A 20,371-nucleotide genomic window follows, 5' to 3' on the forward strand; every position below is an offset into this window, starting at 1 on the left:
GTCAGCCATGTTGTTTTCCAATCAGTCCCAAAATGGTATATGCACAACTAGGGAGCAAGGGGAACCTGCATGTGAAATTTGAGAAAGATCCCCTCAGTTCTTTCTGAGATTTAGCGATAACAAACTTCAAATGTCAAAATCCAAGATGGCTGCCTGTCAGCCATGTTCTTTTCCGATTGCTCCCAAAATGGTATATGCACAACTAGGGACCAAGGGAAGCCTGCATGTGCATGTGATGGACGCAAGGCGATTTGAATAGCCCACCATGTGATAAAAAAATGAAATAAGAGATCAAAGATTTAAGTTAAAACACTCTTTTGTGGATTTATTCATTTCACAAGATACTAAACCAGGTTTCTCTTAGGCTGCAGAGGAAAAGGCATTAATATATAACAGTGGCCTCTAAATTAAAGTGTATTAGAGTTTAGATTATGTAGTCCTTTATTTCCTCTTCTAGAGGTTCCCGTATTATATAGGAAATACCGGACACTTTCCATGGAGCGGAACTTTCCCATGTCGTACTATCTAATTGACTGTATTCCCGCTCAAACCTTAAAAAAAAATAGAAAAAAAATGTTAATATGTTGACATGAAGAATTTTTCATCACCATGCGATTCTAACTGTAAAGAACTTGATTTAATGTGCTAGAAATCAAACACAAGGAAAATTCAAGAATAGGCAAAATTATGGTTATTAACTTGTAAAGGAAGACAGCTTAAAACTAATTTTAGTCAAGGGAGACAACTATACATAGCGGATGATTATCACTTGTATACTAATGGAGCAATCACATGTTACTGAAAAGGGAGATAACAAAACCACTTATTATCACCTCGCTGTGCAGCAAAATCTTGTTCTGTCTCTCATGTTAGTGAAAATTTTAGCCTCCTCATCAACAGCTTTTTTCTTATATCCGTCGAACAGCACCACAATCTCCAGAGTCGCTTCATCTGCTTCAACTTCAGGATGATCTTTTACTTCAAAGAAAATAAACACCATGTTTATTCAGGATTATAATGCAGCCAATCAGCTGAATAGCTTGTTACTCCAAAGTGAAGGGTTTTCAGAAAGAAGAATATTAAATATGGAACAGTAGTAAGTATGAGTAACATTGTGTTCCTCAATAGATCCTATATATATCATCCTTGATTCGCTTTTGTGAGGCGCTGATAACTTGTATGTCTTTTGTACAATCCCTTATAGAATAATAGTATCTTCTCTTATCTAGATGGGGTGACATAGAAATCTCCAGCTTGATCCAGGAGCAATATTTTTATTTCAAGTGTTGGGAGACATCTCAGTTATGAGCTTAAGGTAGCAGGGTTGCCACCTTCTTGAGATACAGTAGTGGAGATCTCCTAACAAGGGATAGTTCAAAATGGGAGATTTAGCGCGGCGAAATTTTAATGACATCAAATTATTAGAGGAGACCTCAGAGCAATACCTTTATGGCGTAGTTGTACACAATGTATGTGGTGTATAGTTAGAGGTGCCTTCAGAACAATACCTTTATGGCGTAGTCGTACACGATGTACATGGCGTATAGTCAGAACAATACCTTTATATCGTAGTCATACATGATGTACACAGCGTATAGTTAGAGGAGACTTCAGAGCAATACCTTTATAGCGTAGTCGTACAAGATGTACCTGGCGTATAGTCAGAACAATACCTTTATATCGTAGTCGTGCATGGCGTATAGTTAGAGGTGCCATCAGAATAATACCTTTATAGCGTAGTCGTACACGATGTACATGGCGTAAGGGTATCAGGATTCTGTCCTCATCTTGTCCGAGGGCTTGCAGATGAGTCTCAGGAATTTTAGAATAGTTTTCCTTGATTTGCTGGAAGGCCTGAAATATCATTTAGAAGATAAATTATCACCAAAGTATATCCTCTTATGTTACAAATTGATCAAAAGGTCCATAGGGCCTACATCGCTTACCTAGTAATTATGGCAAAATACTCTAATGTAAGTTATATTTTAGATATATTCCTACTTTTGAACTGCCTCTCCCAACAATGGTGGACTAAATCCTGTCATTCTTGAAAAAGAAAAAGTATTTTAAATTTTGTTTCTGCTATATTTTCTCCTATTTGGCCCTATTTAGCTATTCCTCCTGACCTAAGAGTGCCATATCCTTCAGTTATACCTCATTAAATCATATTTGCCAAATAATGCTCCAGACCTAATTTCATCAAATCCTTCTAGTTGTTCAAGAATAATAGCAATTATAAGGATTACCTTAATATCCCCTATTAGGCCCTGCCCCTCCGATCTCACGGGAGCCACACAACATATGATGTTATAGGGGTTGCATTTTAAACTGGTTCACCACAATTTCCTTAGAGATAGGTGGCATAGAAAATGCCCAGGTAAATGAACAAAATAATTTGAATTAGAGTCTATTAATTCCCTTTTCTTCTCTTGCTAAGTTCCAATGAATCATTCCCTTTCCTAAGGAAATATTCTGATTTTGCCTATTCCACTCAATTTTCTGTCTTTTTTTTGGCAGAATCTATTTGTATTTTCGCAGGTCCACACTTACGGCATTACGCCGTTTTGTATGAACTGTGCATGTAAAAAAGCCATTGTTGCATTGTGGGACTAATTTTAGAGAAACTTGCATTGGTGCAGCAGCCACAGTTGTTATTTTTGGGAATTTCCCGTATACTTTCATAAATACACCTTGTATCCAATCCGAAAACTGTTGAAAGCTCAAAATGTAAACATTGATATGTTTCTTCATGAGTATGTGGCTTTAAAAAAAGTAATAAATTGTTAAATGTAACCTTTTCATCACTTTATCATCAAATTCCTTGGAATATATGTAAAAATTGATGACATAATCAATTTGCAATGTGGTTACAATACACCAAGTGAAGACGTTATGCTATTTGAGTGGTGTCATGGCGTCATAGCACTTGTGAGCTGTGTCTTTCCTCTTCCCCGGTTTAACAGTATTCTTTTCCCTTTCAAATACCCATGATTTGTCTGTGAAGTAAGGGAGAAAGTCTGATCTTATTTTCCCAAGAAAGAACAGGAAGATTTAGACTTACAGAATCATACATGAAAATACTGAAGACTTTTACCTTTGGTGTTGTTAAATTTTCTACTTCATCAATATTCCCGGACGACAGGAGGTTGGCTATCACAAATACAGCCTGGAAAGAAAGTAGAGAAAAGATATTCTTAGCACAATTAATTAGCTTCAGTTTAAAAATATTAAGACTTCAAACTTATTTTTAAGCACTCCCTTTTAAATTAAATCATATTACATTCTATATACAGTAAATAATCATTTTCTTAATAATCTCTTTAACATATTATCATTCCCACCAAAAATACATGTTAATTAAATGATTTAATCAATGATGCCCATATACCTTTTCAGGGATTTTTCTTAAGGCTTTATGGGGCCATTATTGGGCCCCATTCCCTATTGAAATAAGCCAAATTCTCAAAATTTGCAATTAACCCCTGAAAAATTCTTCCCCAATTCACAACTTTTCTTCACAAAATGTGACAAAAAAAAGCCCAAAACCAAACCAGTGGAAAAAAGTCTGGTATATATAATACTTTCAATTAATGGTTGACAGTGTTTCGAACTGTGACAAATTGCTGTAGATTTCATAATCCAGTATAAAAGGGTATGATTGGTTTCAACAATTAACAATTGGTAAGTTTACATAGATTAACAATTAGTTATAATTAGTTTACATAGATTAACAATTAGTTATAATTAGTTTACATAGATTAACAATTGGTATACACTTAGTTATAATTAGTTTACATAGATTAACAATTGGTAAGTTTACATAGATTAACAATTAGTTATAATTAGTTTACATAGATTAACAATTGGTTAGTTTACATAGATTAACAATTATATAATTAGTTATAATAAGTTTACATAGATTAACAATTAGTTATAATAAGTTTACATAGATTAACAATTAGTTATAATAAGTTTACATAGATTAACAATTAGTTATAATTAGTTTACATAGATTAACAATTGGTAAGTTTACATAGATTAACAATTAGTTATAATTAGTTTACATAGATTAACAATTGGTAAGTTTACATAGATTAACAATTAGTTATAATTAGTTTACATAGATTAACAATTAGTTATAATAAGTTTACATAGATTAACAATTAGTTATAATTAGTTTACATAGATTAACAATGGGTTAGTTTACATAGACTAACAATTGGTTAGTTTACATAGATTAATAATTGATTAGTTTACATACATGTAGATAACAATTGGTTAGTTTACATTGATAACAATGGGTTAGTTTACATTGATAACAATAGGTTAGTTTACATGGATTAACATTTGGTTAGTTTACAAACATTAACAATAGGTTAGTTTACATAGATTAACAATAGGTTAGTTTACATAGATTAATGATTGGTTAGTTTACATAGATTAATGATTGGTTAGTTTACATAGATTAATGATTGGTTAGTTTACATAGATTAATGATTGGTTAGTTTACAATGATAACAATTGGTTAGTTTACATTGATAACAATTGGTTAGTTTACATAGATTAATAATTGGTTAGTTTACATAGATTAATAATTGGTTAGTTTACATGGATTAATAATTGGTTAGTTTACATAGATTAATAATTGATTAGTTTACATGGATTAATAATTGATTAGTTTACATAGATTAATAATTGGTTAGTTTACATGGATTAATGATTGGTTAGTTTACATGGATTAATGATTGGTTTGTTTACATGGATTAATAATTGATTAGTTTACATGGATTAATAATTGATTAGTTTACATAGATTAATAATTGATTAGTTTACATAGATTAATAATTGATTAGTTTACATAGATTAATAATTGATTAGTTTACATAGATTAATAATTGGTTAGTTTACATAGATTAATAATTGGTTAGTTTACATGGATTAATAATTGATTAGTTTACATAGATTAATAATTGATTAGTTTACATAGATTAATAATTGATTAGTTTACATAGATTAATAATTGGTTAGTTTACATAGATTAATAATTGGTTAGTTTACATGGATTAATAATTGGTTAGTTTACATAGATTAATAATTGGTTAGTTTACATAGATTAACATTTGGTAAGTTTACATAGATTAATAATTGGTTAGTTTACATAGATTAATAATTGGTTAGTTTACATTGATAACAATGGGCTAGTTTACATTGATAACAATGGGTTAGTTTACATGGATTAACATTGGTTAGTTTACATGGATTAACATTTGGTAAGTTTACATAGATTAATAATTGGTTAGTTTACATAGATTAATAATTGGTTAGTTTACATTGATAACAATGGGCTAGTTTACATTGATAACAATGGGTTAGTTTACATGGATTAACATTTGGTTAGTTTACATGGATTAACATTTGGTTAGTTTACATAGATTAATAATTGGTTAGTTTACATTGATAACAATGGGCTAGTTTACATAGACTAACAATGGGTTAGTTTACATAGATTAACAATAGGTTAGTTTACATAGATTAATAATTGGTTAGTTTACATAGATAACAATGGGTTAGTTTACATAGATTAACAATAGGTTAGTTTACATAGATTAATAATTGGTTAGTTTACATAGATTAACAATAGGTTAGTTTACATAGATTAATAATTGGTTAGTTTACATAGATAACAATGGGTTAGTTTACATAGATAACAATAGGTTAGTTTACAATGATAACAATTGGTTAGTTTACATTGATAACAATGGGTTAGTTTACATTGATAACAATAGGTTAGTTTACATAGATAACAATGGGTTAGTTTACAATGATAACAATGGGTTAGTTTACATAGATAACAATAGGTTAGTTTACATAGATAACAATGGGTTAGTTTAAATAGATTAACATTTGGTTACTTTACAATGATAACAATGGGTTAGTTTACATTGATAACGATTGATTAGTTTACATAGATTAACAATTCAATGATTTGTACAGGTATTTGTGGGCACAAGTGTAAATTTTCTTTCTTATTTGGGATTTTTAAGGCTTCTGCTACGTGTACATTGGATTGTAATTGTTTATCAAACCTTTTAAATTAAGCATCTGATTGTAATGAAACGATTTATTGTTTAACATGCCATCTCCAAATTTTGTGTTTACCTTTTTGGCAGCAGTGAGGAAACCCAGCACCGTTAGATCACCGTCCACTTTTTTAATCCTAGAACCAGCCATTATATTCTCAAAAATGCCAGCAAGATTTGGGAAAACATAGATAGGAAAGGACGGCATTAGTTTGTTTTCATCTGTGTATTTTCCACCACTAATCTTATCCTTGGAAGTAGAAAATTTCACCGGTTTTTTCTTATCATTTTCTTGTCCTTCATTTTGAAATTCGTTGAAAAATCGTACCGGTGGATGCATAAGATTAATCTTGTATTTTGAAGAACATATCCCAGGCCCATTCTGCCTATGCCTACAAAATGTCAAGTGTCTACTCTTATTTCCGAAGTCGGACTCTCGACAATTCTTTGAAGATGTTGAAAGTAGTTTCGTTGCATGTTGACATAACGTTGCTCTGCATATTCGATGCCCATATGCGTCTGTCAGAACTAGGAGCGAGCGGTTTAAGATTGAATAATGGCAGTGTGAAAGATACATGATCAGAATGTAAACACAGGCCAATCGCCGGTCATTTTAAAGCGTTCCAGCTACCCCGACGACTTGGTAATATCGGTCTCACTAATTACCGACGAGAGCTGACAATGACCGACAAGAAACTAAATAACCGACAACAGCCGACAAGAAGTTAGAATTATCAACAAGAAACCGACAAGAAAGAAAATGAGAGATAAAATAGCTTTTATTCATTAATACAATGTATGATTTTTTTTCTATTTTGGAATATTTTGTGGTCTGATATAATGTTGGCATAGGTAATATTGAGCCGACAAGAAAGATAGATTTACCGACAAGAGGTTAGAATTAGTCTACCGACAAGAGGCTGGAATTACCGACAAGAAGAAGCCGATAAGAAAGTTTTTAATTTATTTATTAATACAATGTTTGATTTGCTTATTTTTTTTCTATTTTGAATTGTTTTGTTGTCTGATGTAATGGTGGTGACAGGAAAAATTGAGCCGACAAGAAAAACAGATTTACCGACAAGAGGTTAGAATTAGTCTACCGACAAGAAGCTGCCGACAAGAGAAAGAAAATGAGAGATAAAATAATTTTTATTTATTAATTAACTTTAAGTAATACATAATATACAAATTTGACATAACATTTAAACAGGCGCGTAGTCAGGCCTAAATGAAAGTGGAAGCCCTGTCGGACAAAAGGTCCGACGGAAGGACGTAGGGCTTCCTACAGAGTACCCTCTCGTAGGAAGGGGGGGGGGGGGGGGGGGGGGGGGGGGGGGGGGGGGATACAGGGGTATCCGGTATCCCCCTGTTTTTTGTTGTTGTTTTTTTGTATTTCTAGATAGACAGATGTGGTTAGCATATTTTACGAGAAACATAATAGCACAAAACATATACTGTGATACTGTGAAAGTCATCATGACTTATAATCTGTAATGCATTGTAAATTATGTAATGATGTAAATCTACACAATCGGAACATACATGCAACAATGTCAGAGAGGCATTCGTTGGTTTAAACATATTTATTTGCCTTTAAATGGTTCATAATTATAGTGACAAATAGGATTTGGGCACAAGTTCTCAAACTTATCGAGGCCCTCTCCTGAACATACATCAAATGTTTACAGTGTATAAAGGCTGCATATAAGCTATAAATAAATTTGTAAATACTTTACAGTGAATTAGAATTACAATTTCAATTTCAATTACAATTTCAATTTCAATTTCATTTGGACCTTGTTATCTCAAGCTCTCCTGATTGCTAGAAATGGGACTGTATCAATTTTAATAATATAGACTCAATAATAATTAAGTTGTGTGTTCAATTTTTTAGGATTATACATTGCTTATGATATCTGGATATGTGATAATTCATGTTCAAGATAACAAGGTCCGACTGTTATTATTTGGATAAATAGCACTGTTGAAAAGGATAAGCAAAGGAGAATAAGAAAAGAAAAAAAAAAGATAGAAAGAAAATAGTTTAAAACTGGTTGTTGACAGCTGTTTCGATGCCCAATTTTTGCACAACATTTTTTTTTTTTTTTTTTTTTTACCTGGTTGCCGCATGAATTGATTAAAAGTTGTATTTCTTAAAAAAGATGTTGAGGTGCTAAAAACGGTCTGTATCTTTAATGTATTTGCATACGTAGTTAAAAATCTCATTATTCAGGTCTTCAGACAGATTTGGGTTTCCCCACAACAAGGTATTAATATCATATAACAAAAAGTCTGGAAGATTTAAACTCCTGAGATTGTTTAGTAATTGATTTCTAGGTAGTGTATATAAAGGGCAAGAATAGAAGAAATGAAAATTGTTTTCAAAATCTCCGCATGAACACGACGGATCGTTAGTTAAATTGGCCCTAAATAGATCATCCTGGAGAATACTGCATTTATTTCTAAGTCTTGTGTGTAAAATTGTGAGTTTCCTGTCTCCCATAGTGAGAAATTTTGGAGTTGAGATTATATCAGGTTTTATTTGATTTTTAAAGCCAACAAGAGAGTTAGTGGTTTTTAATGTGGGGGCAAGGGAATTCCATTGGGATATAGAAGAGGGTATAAATGATTTCCTAAATAATTCGGTCCTACATCTTGGGATTGTAAAGTCGTTTAAGTTTCGAGTGGAATATGCAGATGCTACAGAGCGCAAGTTTGGTAAAAGATCTGAAAGATAATTTGGTGTCATATTGTTTTGAATGCGAAATATAGTTGATAGTTTTAATTGTTTACGACGTTCTGAAAGTAGTTCCCAACCTGTTTCATAATATAAAGATTGTCTTGATGCATAAACAGGTAAACCTGTGACTATTCGAGCGGCCAATAATTGAACTTTTTCAAGTTTCTCTGAGTCCTGAAGAGAGCAACCGTCCCAAACTACAGATGCGTATTCTAAAAGAGGACGGATATATGTTTTATAGAGTATTGATAATGAAAATCTGGACACTGTGTATTTAAGTTTTTTTAGTAAAATTAATTTTTTATAAGCTGATTTGGCAATGCAATCGATGTGGTAAGACCAACTACCATCACTTGAGAAATTGAGCCCTAGATGTTTATGGTGTTGAGTAAATGACAAGCTGACATTTTGAAAAACAATATCTGGTATTTGTGAGTTTCGTCTTCTTGAGAAAAGGATAGCCTTAGTTTTTTCAGCATTAAATCTCATCATCCATTTTTTAGACCAATTTTCTAATATTAGCATATCATGATTAATAAAGGCTTCAATCTCCTGAGTAGATCGGGATGACTTACTCAGTGAGGTATCATCAGCGAAAAGTCTACTGATGCTTATCATATTTTCGGCAATATCGTTAACATAAATTAAAAAAAGTAAAGGACCCAGCACTGAGCCCTGGGGTACCCCAGCTGATATGTTTAATAATTTAGAGTTACATGACTTGTAGATAACTCTTTGTTTTCGGTTTGATAGATAATCTTTTAACCATAATAAAAAATTTCCAGTTATTCCATATTTTTTTAATTTATGTAGTAATCCTTTATGCCATACCCTGTCAAAAGCTTTAGATAGATCACAAAAAACAATACAACATTCCTCTTGAATATCTATGGCAGAAGCAATATTATGGTAGATTTCCAATAACTGAAAGACAGTCATACATCCTCTCACAGTAACAACCTCTATCATACATCCTCTTACAGTAACAACCTCTATCATACATCCTCTCACAGTAACAACCTCTATCATACATCCTCCTAGAGTAACAACCTCTACCATACATCCTCTCACAGTAACTACCTCATCATACACCCTCCTACAGTAACAACCTCTATCATACATCCTCCTACAGTAACAACCTCTATCATACATCCTCTTATAGTAACAACCTCTATCATACATCCTCTCATAGTAACAACCTCTATCATACATCCTCCTACAGTAACAACCTCTATCATACATCCTCCTACAGTAAATACCTCTATCATACATCCTCTTAAAGTAACAACCTCTATCATACATCCTCCTACAGTAACAACCTCTATCATACATCCTCTTATAGTAACAACCTCTATCATACATCCTCCTACAGTAATTACCTCATCACACAGCCTCCTACAGTAATAAGCGATCATACCAATACTATTTACGTTTGCATTATATTAAAGATCTATTGTATGAATGTGCCATACCCATACTTCGGAATAAAGTATATTATGAAATAATCTTTTCGTTCTTTTCACACAAGGGGGTCACATGCTTGTCATAAAAGGGAATTCTGAGTCCCGATTGTCTAATGATATTCTTTCCAAACCTCTTTTTTCTTTACCTGTTTGTAGAAACAAAATTTTTACTAAGATTCCCTACTCTGCTATTTCTGTAGGTTAGTCTCTAGTTTTTAGGATGATATCAGACAGTGGTTGTACACAAAGGCTAGTAAATCTACAAACTGAATGATAGTGATGTAATTGTGGGAAAACCTGCACATAGACAGTAAACAAGAGGCCCAGGGGCCTTAACGGTCATCTGACTCTAAATTAAAAACCTTATATAATTGTAGTATGTATTCTCTGTAGCAAGTATATACATGTAGTGGCACCGTTTGCCATGGTGGCCATCTTGGATTTCTGACCGACCCAATAAATAACACTTGGTAAGGACCATCTCAGGATCATTTCTGGTAAGTTAGAGCTGAATCCCACTGGTGGAATTTGAGAAGAAGTTTAAAATAGGCATTGTTCAGGAAAACCATGATTGCACAATCATGTTACAAATGGCCGCCATGGCTACCAAGTCAATGATTTTACAAGGCGGAAAAATATTAACACTTTGTTGGCCCTCCTTCCTTAAAATCCTCACCAATGGCACTAGTGGAACTGGAGAAGAAGTTTAAAATGTGATTTTCAAGATGGCTGCAATGGCAGCCATCTTGGATTTCAGACCAACCCGAAAAATAACAACACTTGGTCGGCATCATATCAGGAACTTTTCAGGCAAGTTTCAGCTCAATAGCACTGGTGGAACTTGAGAAGAAGTTTAAAATGTGTTTTTCAAGATGGCGGCTATGGCGGCCATCTTGAATTTCAGACCAACCAAAAAAAAAACAACACTTGGTCAGGATCATATCAGGATCATTTCAGGCAAGTTTCAGCTTAATAGCACTGGTGGAACTCGAGAAGAAGTTTAAAATGTGTTTTTCAAGATGGCGGCCACGGCGGCCATCTTGGATTTCGGACCGACCCGAAAAAAACAACACTTGGTCGGCATCATATCAGGATCATTTCAGGCAAGTTTCAGCTCAATAGCACTGGTGGAACTGGAGAAGAAGTTTAAAATGTGTTTTCAAAATGGCGGCTATGGCGGCCATCTTGGATTTCGGACCGACGTGAAAAAAAACAACACTTGGTCAGGGCTATCTCAGGATCATTTCAGGCAAGTTTCAGTTCAATCCCACTGGTGGAACTTGAGTTTGAAATGTGAAAAGTTTACGCACGGCGGACGGCGCACGGCGCACGACGACGGACGAAGCATGATGACTATATGTAGGTCATCCTGACCCTTCGGGTCAGATGACCTAACAAGATAGCAGTGCTCTAAACAATATCTTGCTGATTGCCAAAAGTAACATTTATATATACTTTTTGATTTACCTGGTATGTTGTTTCTTGTCCCTTTAAAAGTCATTTAAGGATGTGCTAGGTTTTTCAGGTGGAGGAAAGCTAGAGTACCCGGAGAAAGGACGGCCAGTACTAGGCAACTGCACCATGTTGGTTTCAAACTCTCGACCAAGAGGTGGAGGGCTAGTGATAGTGTCCGGACACATTAAACACTTGGCCACTGCAGCCCCACAATATTTATAAACAAATCAAGGGCCCCAGAGGGCCTGTAACGCTCACCTGGTTTATTTGAACAATAATGTTTATGTTCCATTTATTTGCTGGTGTATAATTACCGGGTTGTTGTGGGGACGTCGACTGCTTCAAAGATATAACCCAGAAATCGATCAATATTCAACATTATTGTATTTAAAGAAACTGTAAGTCCCAAGGGGTGGATATATCAGCTCCATTATTTATACAAATTTGGATCACAGCCTCGCTTCTAGGGATGTTACCCCTGAAATATCAATGTCAAACATTGCTTAGTTCCAGAGAAGAAGTCATTAATATCAAGATTGCCATATGGACCCATTTTGGGCCCCTCCCTTAGGCATCCAGGGGGTCAGCCCCACCATTTTTACAATTTTGAATCCCTATCCCATAAGGATACCAGATATGAGTGATGTACATAACTTAATTTCAGAGAAGTCGTTATATCCAAATTGACCCTTTTAATCCCACCCCTCAGCCACTGGGGGCCAGCTGGACCATTTATAAGTTTTGAATCCCCAACCATTTGGGATGCCACCAGTCAAATATGATTGATATCCATCGCTTACTTCTAGACAGTTTGCAATTTAGCCAAATTGACCCCTTTTGGCCTTGACCATTTGTACAATTTTGAATCCGCAACCTATAATGGTGCTAGCACATGTACACTATGAATGATATACCATACATTGCTTAGTTTCAGAGAGGAGACCGTCTATATCAATTAAGACGAATTTACCCCTTTCGGCCCCGCCCCTCAGACCCCTTTTGGTCCCGCCTCTGAGGACCCTAGGAGGTCAACACACCATTTCTGCAGTTTTGAATCACTATGGACTATCACAAATTTGAAAACAAATGGTTCCAAATAGTTGAAATTAGAAAAGATATACATGTATAGTTATGTTTAACATATAGATTTTACTTGCATGTGTGAATGGACGTATTTGTATAAGGGAGTATATGAGTATGCGTGTAAAATAAAATGTTGTGCAGTTTGTGTAGTTAAACGAAATTATATAACTTTTATTATTCAATACAACAATTGATTTTTAACTAATATGACATGTAAACACGGTGGTCATGCGAGTTAATATATCAAGCAATTTGACTTATTACACTACTATATCACATAATATTCTAGTATACAATGCAATCGTCACAGGGTTCTTTGTAAGTGAACCAGCTACTTGCACAGAAGATATCTATACATTTTGATCTGGTTTGGGGAAAAAAAGACACAGTAAACACATATTCATGTCTACTCCAACTTTATTTAGAAGAACAATTAAAATGATAAACAAATCAACTGTCAAAGTCAGATATCATTGTTCTTTTGCTTATAGTTCCTAAAATATATTTCACTATGTATATTTTGTAAACTATCGCAATATATTGCAATACAATTTTAGCAAAAATAGCCTTACTTTTATGAACAATAGATTTAATATTAATGGGCATGACAATGATTTTAATGGGATCTACATATCTCAATTTGATGTAATTCCTTTGAAGTCACATATTGTATAATTACTAAACTAAACCAATAATGACTATGGCAATAATCTGGCCCAATAATTAATGGCAATTTCTACTTCTATTTCATAAAATATCAATCTGATTCTGTAATGCGAATTAAATAGACACAACATAATGATTAGGTCCAAACAGTACTGGTCATTTAAGGGGCATTCCTTCGTTTGAATAAAGTTTAGGCCGTCATCATTGAAATTCATGTTAAATGTGTATTTTTCCTAAGTAGAAAAAGTTACAATCTTTACACTAATACAACAGTTTTACTCTCAAGATAGACCAAAATTCTTCGAATATTAAGTCCTGAGAATTCTTAATTCGGCCAGAAGTATCTCTAACTACGGCAAAGACATAGGCATTTGTATAGGATACACATTCCCTGTACATTCCGGCGTTAATTCTCTTGCCCCCCCAAAAAATGATATTCTGCATTTTAACAACATTGATATTACATTTACTCAATAAAGCTTCAGCCCAAATTTCATCAGAATCCATTCAGATATCAGGACATGAAGAGATTTAAATATTAACGCTACGTGTAAGGGCCCAGACCAATTTTCATTAAAATCTATACACGAGTTCAGAACGAGTTCTGGATTTTAAGAATTTACCTCTATATTTCCCCTTCTGGGCCCCGTCCCTTGAGCCCAAAGTTTGGTTTGGTAAGGACGTGCCAGGTTTGGAGGTGAAGGAAAGCCGGAGTACCCGGAGAAAAAAACACCAGCTTACGGTCAGTACCTGACAACTGCCCCACGTAGGCTTCGAACTCGCAACCCAGTGGTGGAGGGCTAGTGTTAAAGTGTAGGTACACATTAACCACTCGGCCACCGCGGCCCCTGAGCCCAAAGAGGTCCTCCTTTTATACAACATTGGGTCATTTTTTTCCAATGATGCCCCATATCAAATTACTTCAAAATACATTCAGTTGTTCAGGCCGAGTAGGGACTTCTATTACATGTAGACACAAACACTCATCGTTCGGATATAAATTTCATCAAATAGAATTTGTGCATATTTCTGATGTCCGAACGAAGGCACCAGTTTAATGCTATGATTCATCATTTGAACACAACAGACGTGGGTGTTATTCAACTCCAAAGGCAAGAAATAATACAACTGTTAAATAACATTCAGTTAATACCACACGAGGAACAAACTTTAAATGCATTTCATTGGTAGACACGGGGGCCTTTGACCGGGACTATTTTCTTAACTTAAATCACGAAGATTAATGGTTGTAGGCTGCTTCACAATGTCAAGGAAATTACGAAATATGTCAGTTCTGCATAGCAATTAGCGGTAGTTCACTTTAGGTCATATCATTACATCCAAATGATATTGTAAAAAGAAAACACGTCGACACGTTTCCAAACTTACAAATCCCACAAGCTGAAGCTCGTGCTTTTTATTTATCTTTTTTGAAAATTACTAACTCGAGTGAAACAACAAATACCCATACAACGATTACTCATTGTGTAATTTATATTCAAATAGATGAAACAATGACCATGGAAGTGATCAGGCCAGATTATTACTGGCCATTATCTTTTTTATTGAGTTAAAAATCAGCTAGAGGCATTGATGCCCAATATTCAAATAATGCCATTGAAACCAGTAATTACAATTAATGATGTCCTTTATTATTCTATTAACATAGGAATTACAACAAGCAAATTATTGGAACTAATACTCCTCGCTTTCCTGACATAATTTTTTGTAGGTAATTTTTTCTCCATAAGGGGAGGGGGATGACATCTAGGCCTAGGGTAGCGAGCCAATCATGTATTGTGGACATCTATAAGGGGGATGACATCTAGGGTAGCGAGCCAATCATGTATTGTGGACATCTACAAGGGGATGACATCTAGGGTAGCGAGCCAATCATGTATTGTGGACATCTATAAGGGGATGACATTTAGGGTAGCGAACCAATCATGTATTGTGGACATCTATAAGGGGATGACATCTAGGGTAGCGAGCCAATCATGTATTGTGGACATCTATAAGGGGGATGACATCTACGGTAGCGAGCCAATCATGTATTGTGGACATTTATAATGGGGATGACATCTAGGGTAGCGAGCCAATCATGTATTGTGGACATCTATAATGGGGATGACATCTAGGGTAGCGAGCCAATCATGTATTGTGGACATCTATAAGGGGATGACATCTAGGGTAGCGAGCCAATCATGTATTGTGGACATCTATAAGGGGATGACATCTAGGGTAGCGAGCCGTTCATGTATTGTGGACATCTATAAGGGGATGACATCTAGGGTAGCGAGCCAATCATGTGTTGTGGACATCTATAATGGGGATGACATCTAGGGTAGCGAGCTAATCATGTATTGTGGACATCTATAAGGGGAATGACATCTAGGGTAGCGAGCCAATCATGTAATGTGGATATCTATAAGGGGATGACATCTAGGGTAGCGAGCCAATCATGTATTGTGGACTTTATAAGGGGGATGACATCTAGGGTAGCGAGCCAATCATGTATTGTGGACATCTATAAGGGGATGACATCTAGGGTAGCGAGCCAATCATGTAATGTGGATATCTATAATGGGGATGACATCTAGGGTAGCGAGCCAATCATGTATTGTGGACTTTATAAGGGGGATGACATCTAGGGTAGCGAGCCAATCATGTGTAGTGGATATCTACAAGGGGATGACATCTAGGGTAGCGAACCAATCATGTATTGTGGACATCTATAAGGGGGATGACATCTAGGGTAGCGAGCCAATCATGTGTAGTGGATATCTATAATGGGGATGACATCTAGGGTAGCGAGCCAATCATGTATTGTGGACATCTATAAGGGGGATGACATCTAGGGTAGCTAGCCAATCATGTATTGTGGACATCTATAAGGGGGATGACATCTAGAGTAGCGAGCCAATCATGTAATGTAGAACACTATAATGGGGATGACATCTAGGGTAGCGAGCCAATCATGTATTGTGGACATCTACAAGGGGATGACATCTAGGGTAGCTAGCCAATCATGTATTGTGGACATCTATAAGGGGATGACATCTAGGGTAGCGGGCCATCATGTATTGTGGACATCTACAAGGGGATGACATCTAGGGTAGCTAGCCAATCATGTATTGTGGACATCTATAAGGGGATGACATCTAGGGTAGCGAGCCGTTCATGTATTGTGGACATCTATAAGGGGATGAAATCTAGGGTAGCGAGCCAATCATGTGTAGTGGATATCTATAATGGGGATGACATCTAGGGTAGCGAGCCAATCATGTGTAGTGGATATCTACAAGGGGATGACATCTAGGGTAGCGAACCAATCATGTATTGTGGACATCTATAAGGGGGATGACATCTAGGGTAGCGAGCCAATCATGTGTAGTGGATATCTATAATGGGGATGACATCTAGGGTAGCGAGCCAATCCTGTATTGTGGACATCTATAAGGGGGATGACATCTAGGGTAGCGAGCCAATCATGTATTGTGGACATCTATAAGGGGGATGACATCTAGAGTAGCGAGCCAAACATGTAATGTGGACATCCATAAGGGGATGGCATCTAGGGTAGCGAGCCAATCATGTAATGTGGATCTATAAGGGGATGACATCTAGGGTAGCGAACCAATCATGTATTGTGAACATCTATAAGGGGAAGACATCTAGGGTAGCGAACCAATCATGTATTGTAGAACACTATAAGGGGATGACATCTAGGGTAGCAAGAACATCATACATGTTGGATCTCGATAAGGGGAAACAATAGTTCATAATCGATCTATGTAATAGGGACAATATATATCTAGGGTAGGGAGTCATCCATGTGTTTGCCTTCACACGAAAGTGCGCCTTATAAGTATATAGTAGTGCTGGACTACTTTCTGAACACCTCATCACAATAATTACATTTGTAAGGATTCTTCTACTATGTTTCTTCGCAAAAGACATGTCACTGAGCCACTCATAACAAACATCACATTTGTACGTTTTATCATCTGTATGAAGACGAAGGTGCTGTCTCCTCACATTAAGACTTGTCACTGAACCTCTTAACAGAAATATTACGTTTGTATGTGTTTTCTCCTGAATGGACACAAAGGTGTCTCTTCAAAGATGACATTTCACGGAAATCTTTACCACAAACATCACATTTGTACTGTTGTCTCCTGTATGGACACGAATGTCTCTCTTTGCTGGAGATTTCTCAATGAACCCCTTACCACAAACATCACATTTTTACGTTTTTTCTTCTTTATGGACACGAACGTGTCTCCTCAGATGAGATTTGACCCTGAACGCCTTACCACAAACATCGCATTTGTACGGTTTTTCTCCTGTATGAACAAGAAGGTGTCTCTTTACGTCAAACTTTACACTGAACCCCTTACCACAAACATCACATTTGTGCGGCTTTTCTCCTGTATGGGCACGAAGGTGTATATTCATATAAGACATGGTACTGAACCCCTTACCACAAACATCACATTTGTACGGTTTTTCTGCTGTATGGACACGAAGGTGTCTTTTCGCGTCAGACTTTGCACTGAACCCCTTACCACAAACATCACATTTGTACGGCTTTTCTCCTGTATGGACACGAAGGTGTCTACTCATATAAGACATGCTACTGAACCCCTTACAACAAACATCACATGTGTACGGCTTTTCTCCTGTATGGACATGAAGGTGCCTCTTTGCTTCAGACTTTTCAATGAACCCCTTACCACAAACATCACATTTGTACGGTTTTTCTCCTGTATGGACACGAAGGTGTTTCTTCGCGTCATACTTTGCACTGTACCCCTTACCACAAACATCACATTTGTACGGCTTTTCTCCTGTATGGACACGAAGGTGTCTCCTCATATTAGACATGGTACAGAACCCCTTACCACAAACATCACATTTGTACGGTTTTTCTCCTGTATGGACACGAAGGTGTATCTTTGCGTCACACTTTTCAATGAACTCCTTTCCACAAACATCACATCTGTATGGTCTTTCTCCTGTATGAATACGAATGTGTGTCTCCAAATTATACCGGTCGTTGAACCCTTTACCACAAACATCACATTTGTACGGTCTTTCTCCTGTATGTTCAAGAAGGTGTCTCTTCACAGATGACATTTCACAGAACCCTTTACCACAAACATCACATTTGTATGGTTTTGCTTTGGTATGAACACAAGGTTGTTTCTTTGTAACATCCTTCAACTTGCATCCCTTACTTTTCCCTTTATACATGCGGCTACTACGTTTCTGCTTTCCTGAATTGTACCTTTCTTCTTCGCCAACATCACATTTTGATATTTTGACCTCGAAGCTACTCTTTTCTTCTAATTGCTCGTATGATATTTCGGCAGACAATTTAAATCTGGTATCCACTGCAGCCATATGTGTGGCATCTAAAACGAAAGATAGGATCATGTATTTGACACTGAGTCTAGCAAAGACGTTTCATATGACAGCCAGAGCAAGCAGAGGTAGAAATTCACCTGGCCGAATGCAATTTCTACTTGTCCCATACTATGCTCAGTATCTGTTTCAATAATACATATATATATATAAAGAGACCCAGAGGGTCTGCATTGCTCACCTTGATATTTCAGTAACTTTGGCAAAATATTGGAAAAAGAACGAAGAAAAATTTCAATTATTTTCCTACTTTTCAACTACCTCTCTTAACAATTGTTTGAACTACAGATGGACCAAATTATGCCATTCTCGAAAAAAGAAAGAGGACTTAAATTGATGTCTTTTCCTTGTTTCCCCTATTTTACCCACTTTCTCTCATCCCAGGAATGTCACATTCTTTGTTTCTGCAACTTTAGATCTCATTTGCCTAATAATCCTCTAGACCAAATTTGATCAAAATCCATTCAGTTGCTCTGAACAAGTAGCAATCTTAACAAGAGATCCCAGAGGGATCTTGGCGCCCACCATTGAATGATCTTCATAAGTTCCATGTCAGATTGATCTTTTCTCTACTTTTCCCTTTATTTTACTAATCTGTGCAAATTGAGACATCCCTCCAGTACTTTTCAAACAAGGGAATCCTAGCTATATAAGAAATTTGAGATTTAACGATAATGGCTGTTTGTTTGCCAGGTTGTTTTCAGGACAGACTGGTCCAAAAATGCAATACAAGGGACCAAGGGGAACCTACTTATGAAATTTGAGAAAGATCCATTCAGTACTTTGAGAAATAGAGATAACAAACTTCAATTGTCAAAATCCAAGATGGCGGTCTGTTGGCCATATTGTTTCCAATTGATCTCAAAATGCAATAAGCATAAAGAGGCACCAAGGGGAACCTCCATATGAAATTTGAGAAAGATCCCTTCAGTCCTTTCTCAGAAATAGCGATAACAAACTTCAATTGTCAAAATCCAAGATGGCTGCCTGTCGGCCATGTTGTTATCCGATTGGTCTCAAAACGCAATATGCATAACTAGGCACCAAGGGGAACCTTCATATGAAATTTGAGAAAGATCCCTCCAGTACTTTCTCAGAAATAGCGATAACAAACTTCAATTGTCAAAATCCAAGATGGCTGCCTGTCGGCCATGTTGTTTTCCGATTGGTCTCAAATCGCAATATGCATAACTAGGCACCAAGGGGAACCTACATATGAAATTTGAGAAAGATCCCTTCAGTACTTTCTCAGAAATAGCGATAACAAACTTCAATTGTCAAAATCCAAGATGGCTGCCTGTCGGCCATGTTGTTTTCCGATTGGTCTCAAAACGCAATATGCATAACTAGGCACCAAGGGGAACCTACATATGAAATTTGAGAAAGATCCCTTCAGTACTTTCTCAGAAATAGCGATAACAAACTTCAATTGTCAAAATCCAAGATGGCTGCCT

The 20,371-nt window shown here is 36.0% G+C and overlaps 2 protein-coding genes across 2 annotated transcripts in view; both read right to left on the reverse strand.

The window, feature by feature from the left end:
• Positions 1–294: 294 nt before the first annotated feature.
• LOC117315766 lies at positions 295–6,707 on the reverse strand. Its single transcript, XM_033870123.1, has 5 exons — positions 6,160–6,707; positions 3,095–3,166; positions 1,728–1,854; positions 834–978; positions 295–551 (listed from the first exon to the last, which is right to left on the reverse strand). The coding sequence occupies exons 1-5, from the start codon at positions 6,655–6,657 to the stop codon at positions 425–427; spliced, it is 969 nt and encodes a 322-aa protein (XP_033726014.1). The 5' UTR covers positions 6,658–6,707; the 3' UTR covers positions 295–424.
• A 6,516-nt stretch (positions 6,708–13,223) lies between these two features.
• Positions 13,224–20,371, reverse strand: part of LOC117315959 (zinc finger protein 271-like) — a 34,149-nt gene continuing 27,001 nt past the window's right edge. The window contains exon 4 of the mRNA XM_033870402.1: positions 13,224–18,598. Within this exon, the coding sequence (XP_033726293.1) occupies positions 17,739–18,598 (860 nt within the window). The 3' untranslated portion in view covers positions 13,224–17,738. The remainder of the gene's footprint in view (positions 18,599–20,371) is intronic.

Source organism: Pecten maximus, chromosome 17, assembly GCF_902652985.1.
Source record: "Pecten maximus chromosome 17, xPecMax1.1, whole genome shotgun sequence".
NCBI lineage: Eukaryota > Metazoa > Mollusca > Bivalvia > Pectinida > Pectinidae > Pecten > Pecten maximus.

What these genes read in the sequence shown, in the direction of transcription:
- LOC117315766 (XM_033870123.1), bottom strand. Translation starts at nt 6,657, where the DNA reads ATGTATCTTTCACACTGCCATTATTCAATCTTAAACCGCTCGCTCCTA. An exon ending in TCCTCACTGCTGCCAAAAAG is followed by an intron (nt 3,167 to 6,159) that starts GTAAACACAAAA and finishes CTTTCTTTCCAG; the next exon opens with GCTGTATTTGTGATAGCCAA. An exon ending in AGATTTTGCTGCACAGCGAG is followed by an intron (nt 552 to 833) that starts GTGATAATAAGT and finishes TTTTTTTTTAAG; the next exon opens with GTTTGAGCGGGAATACAGTC.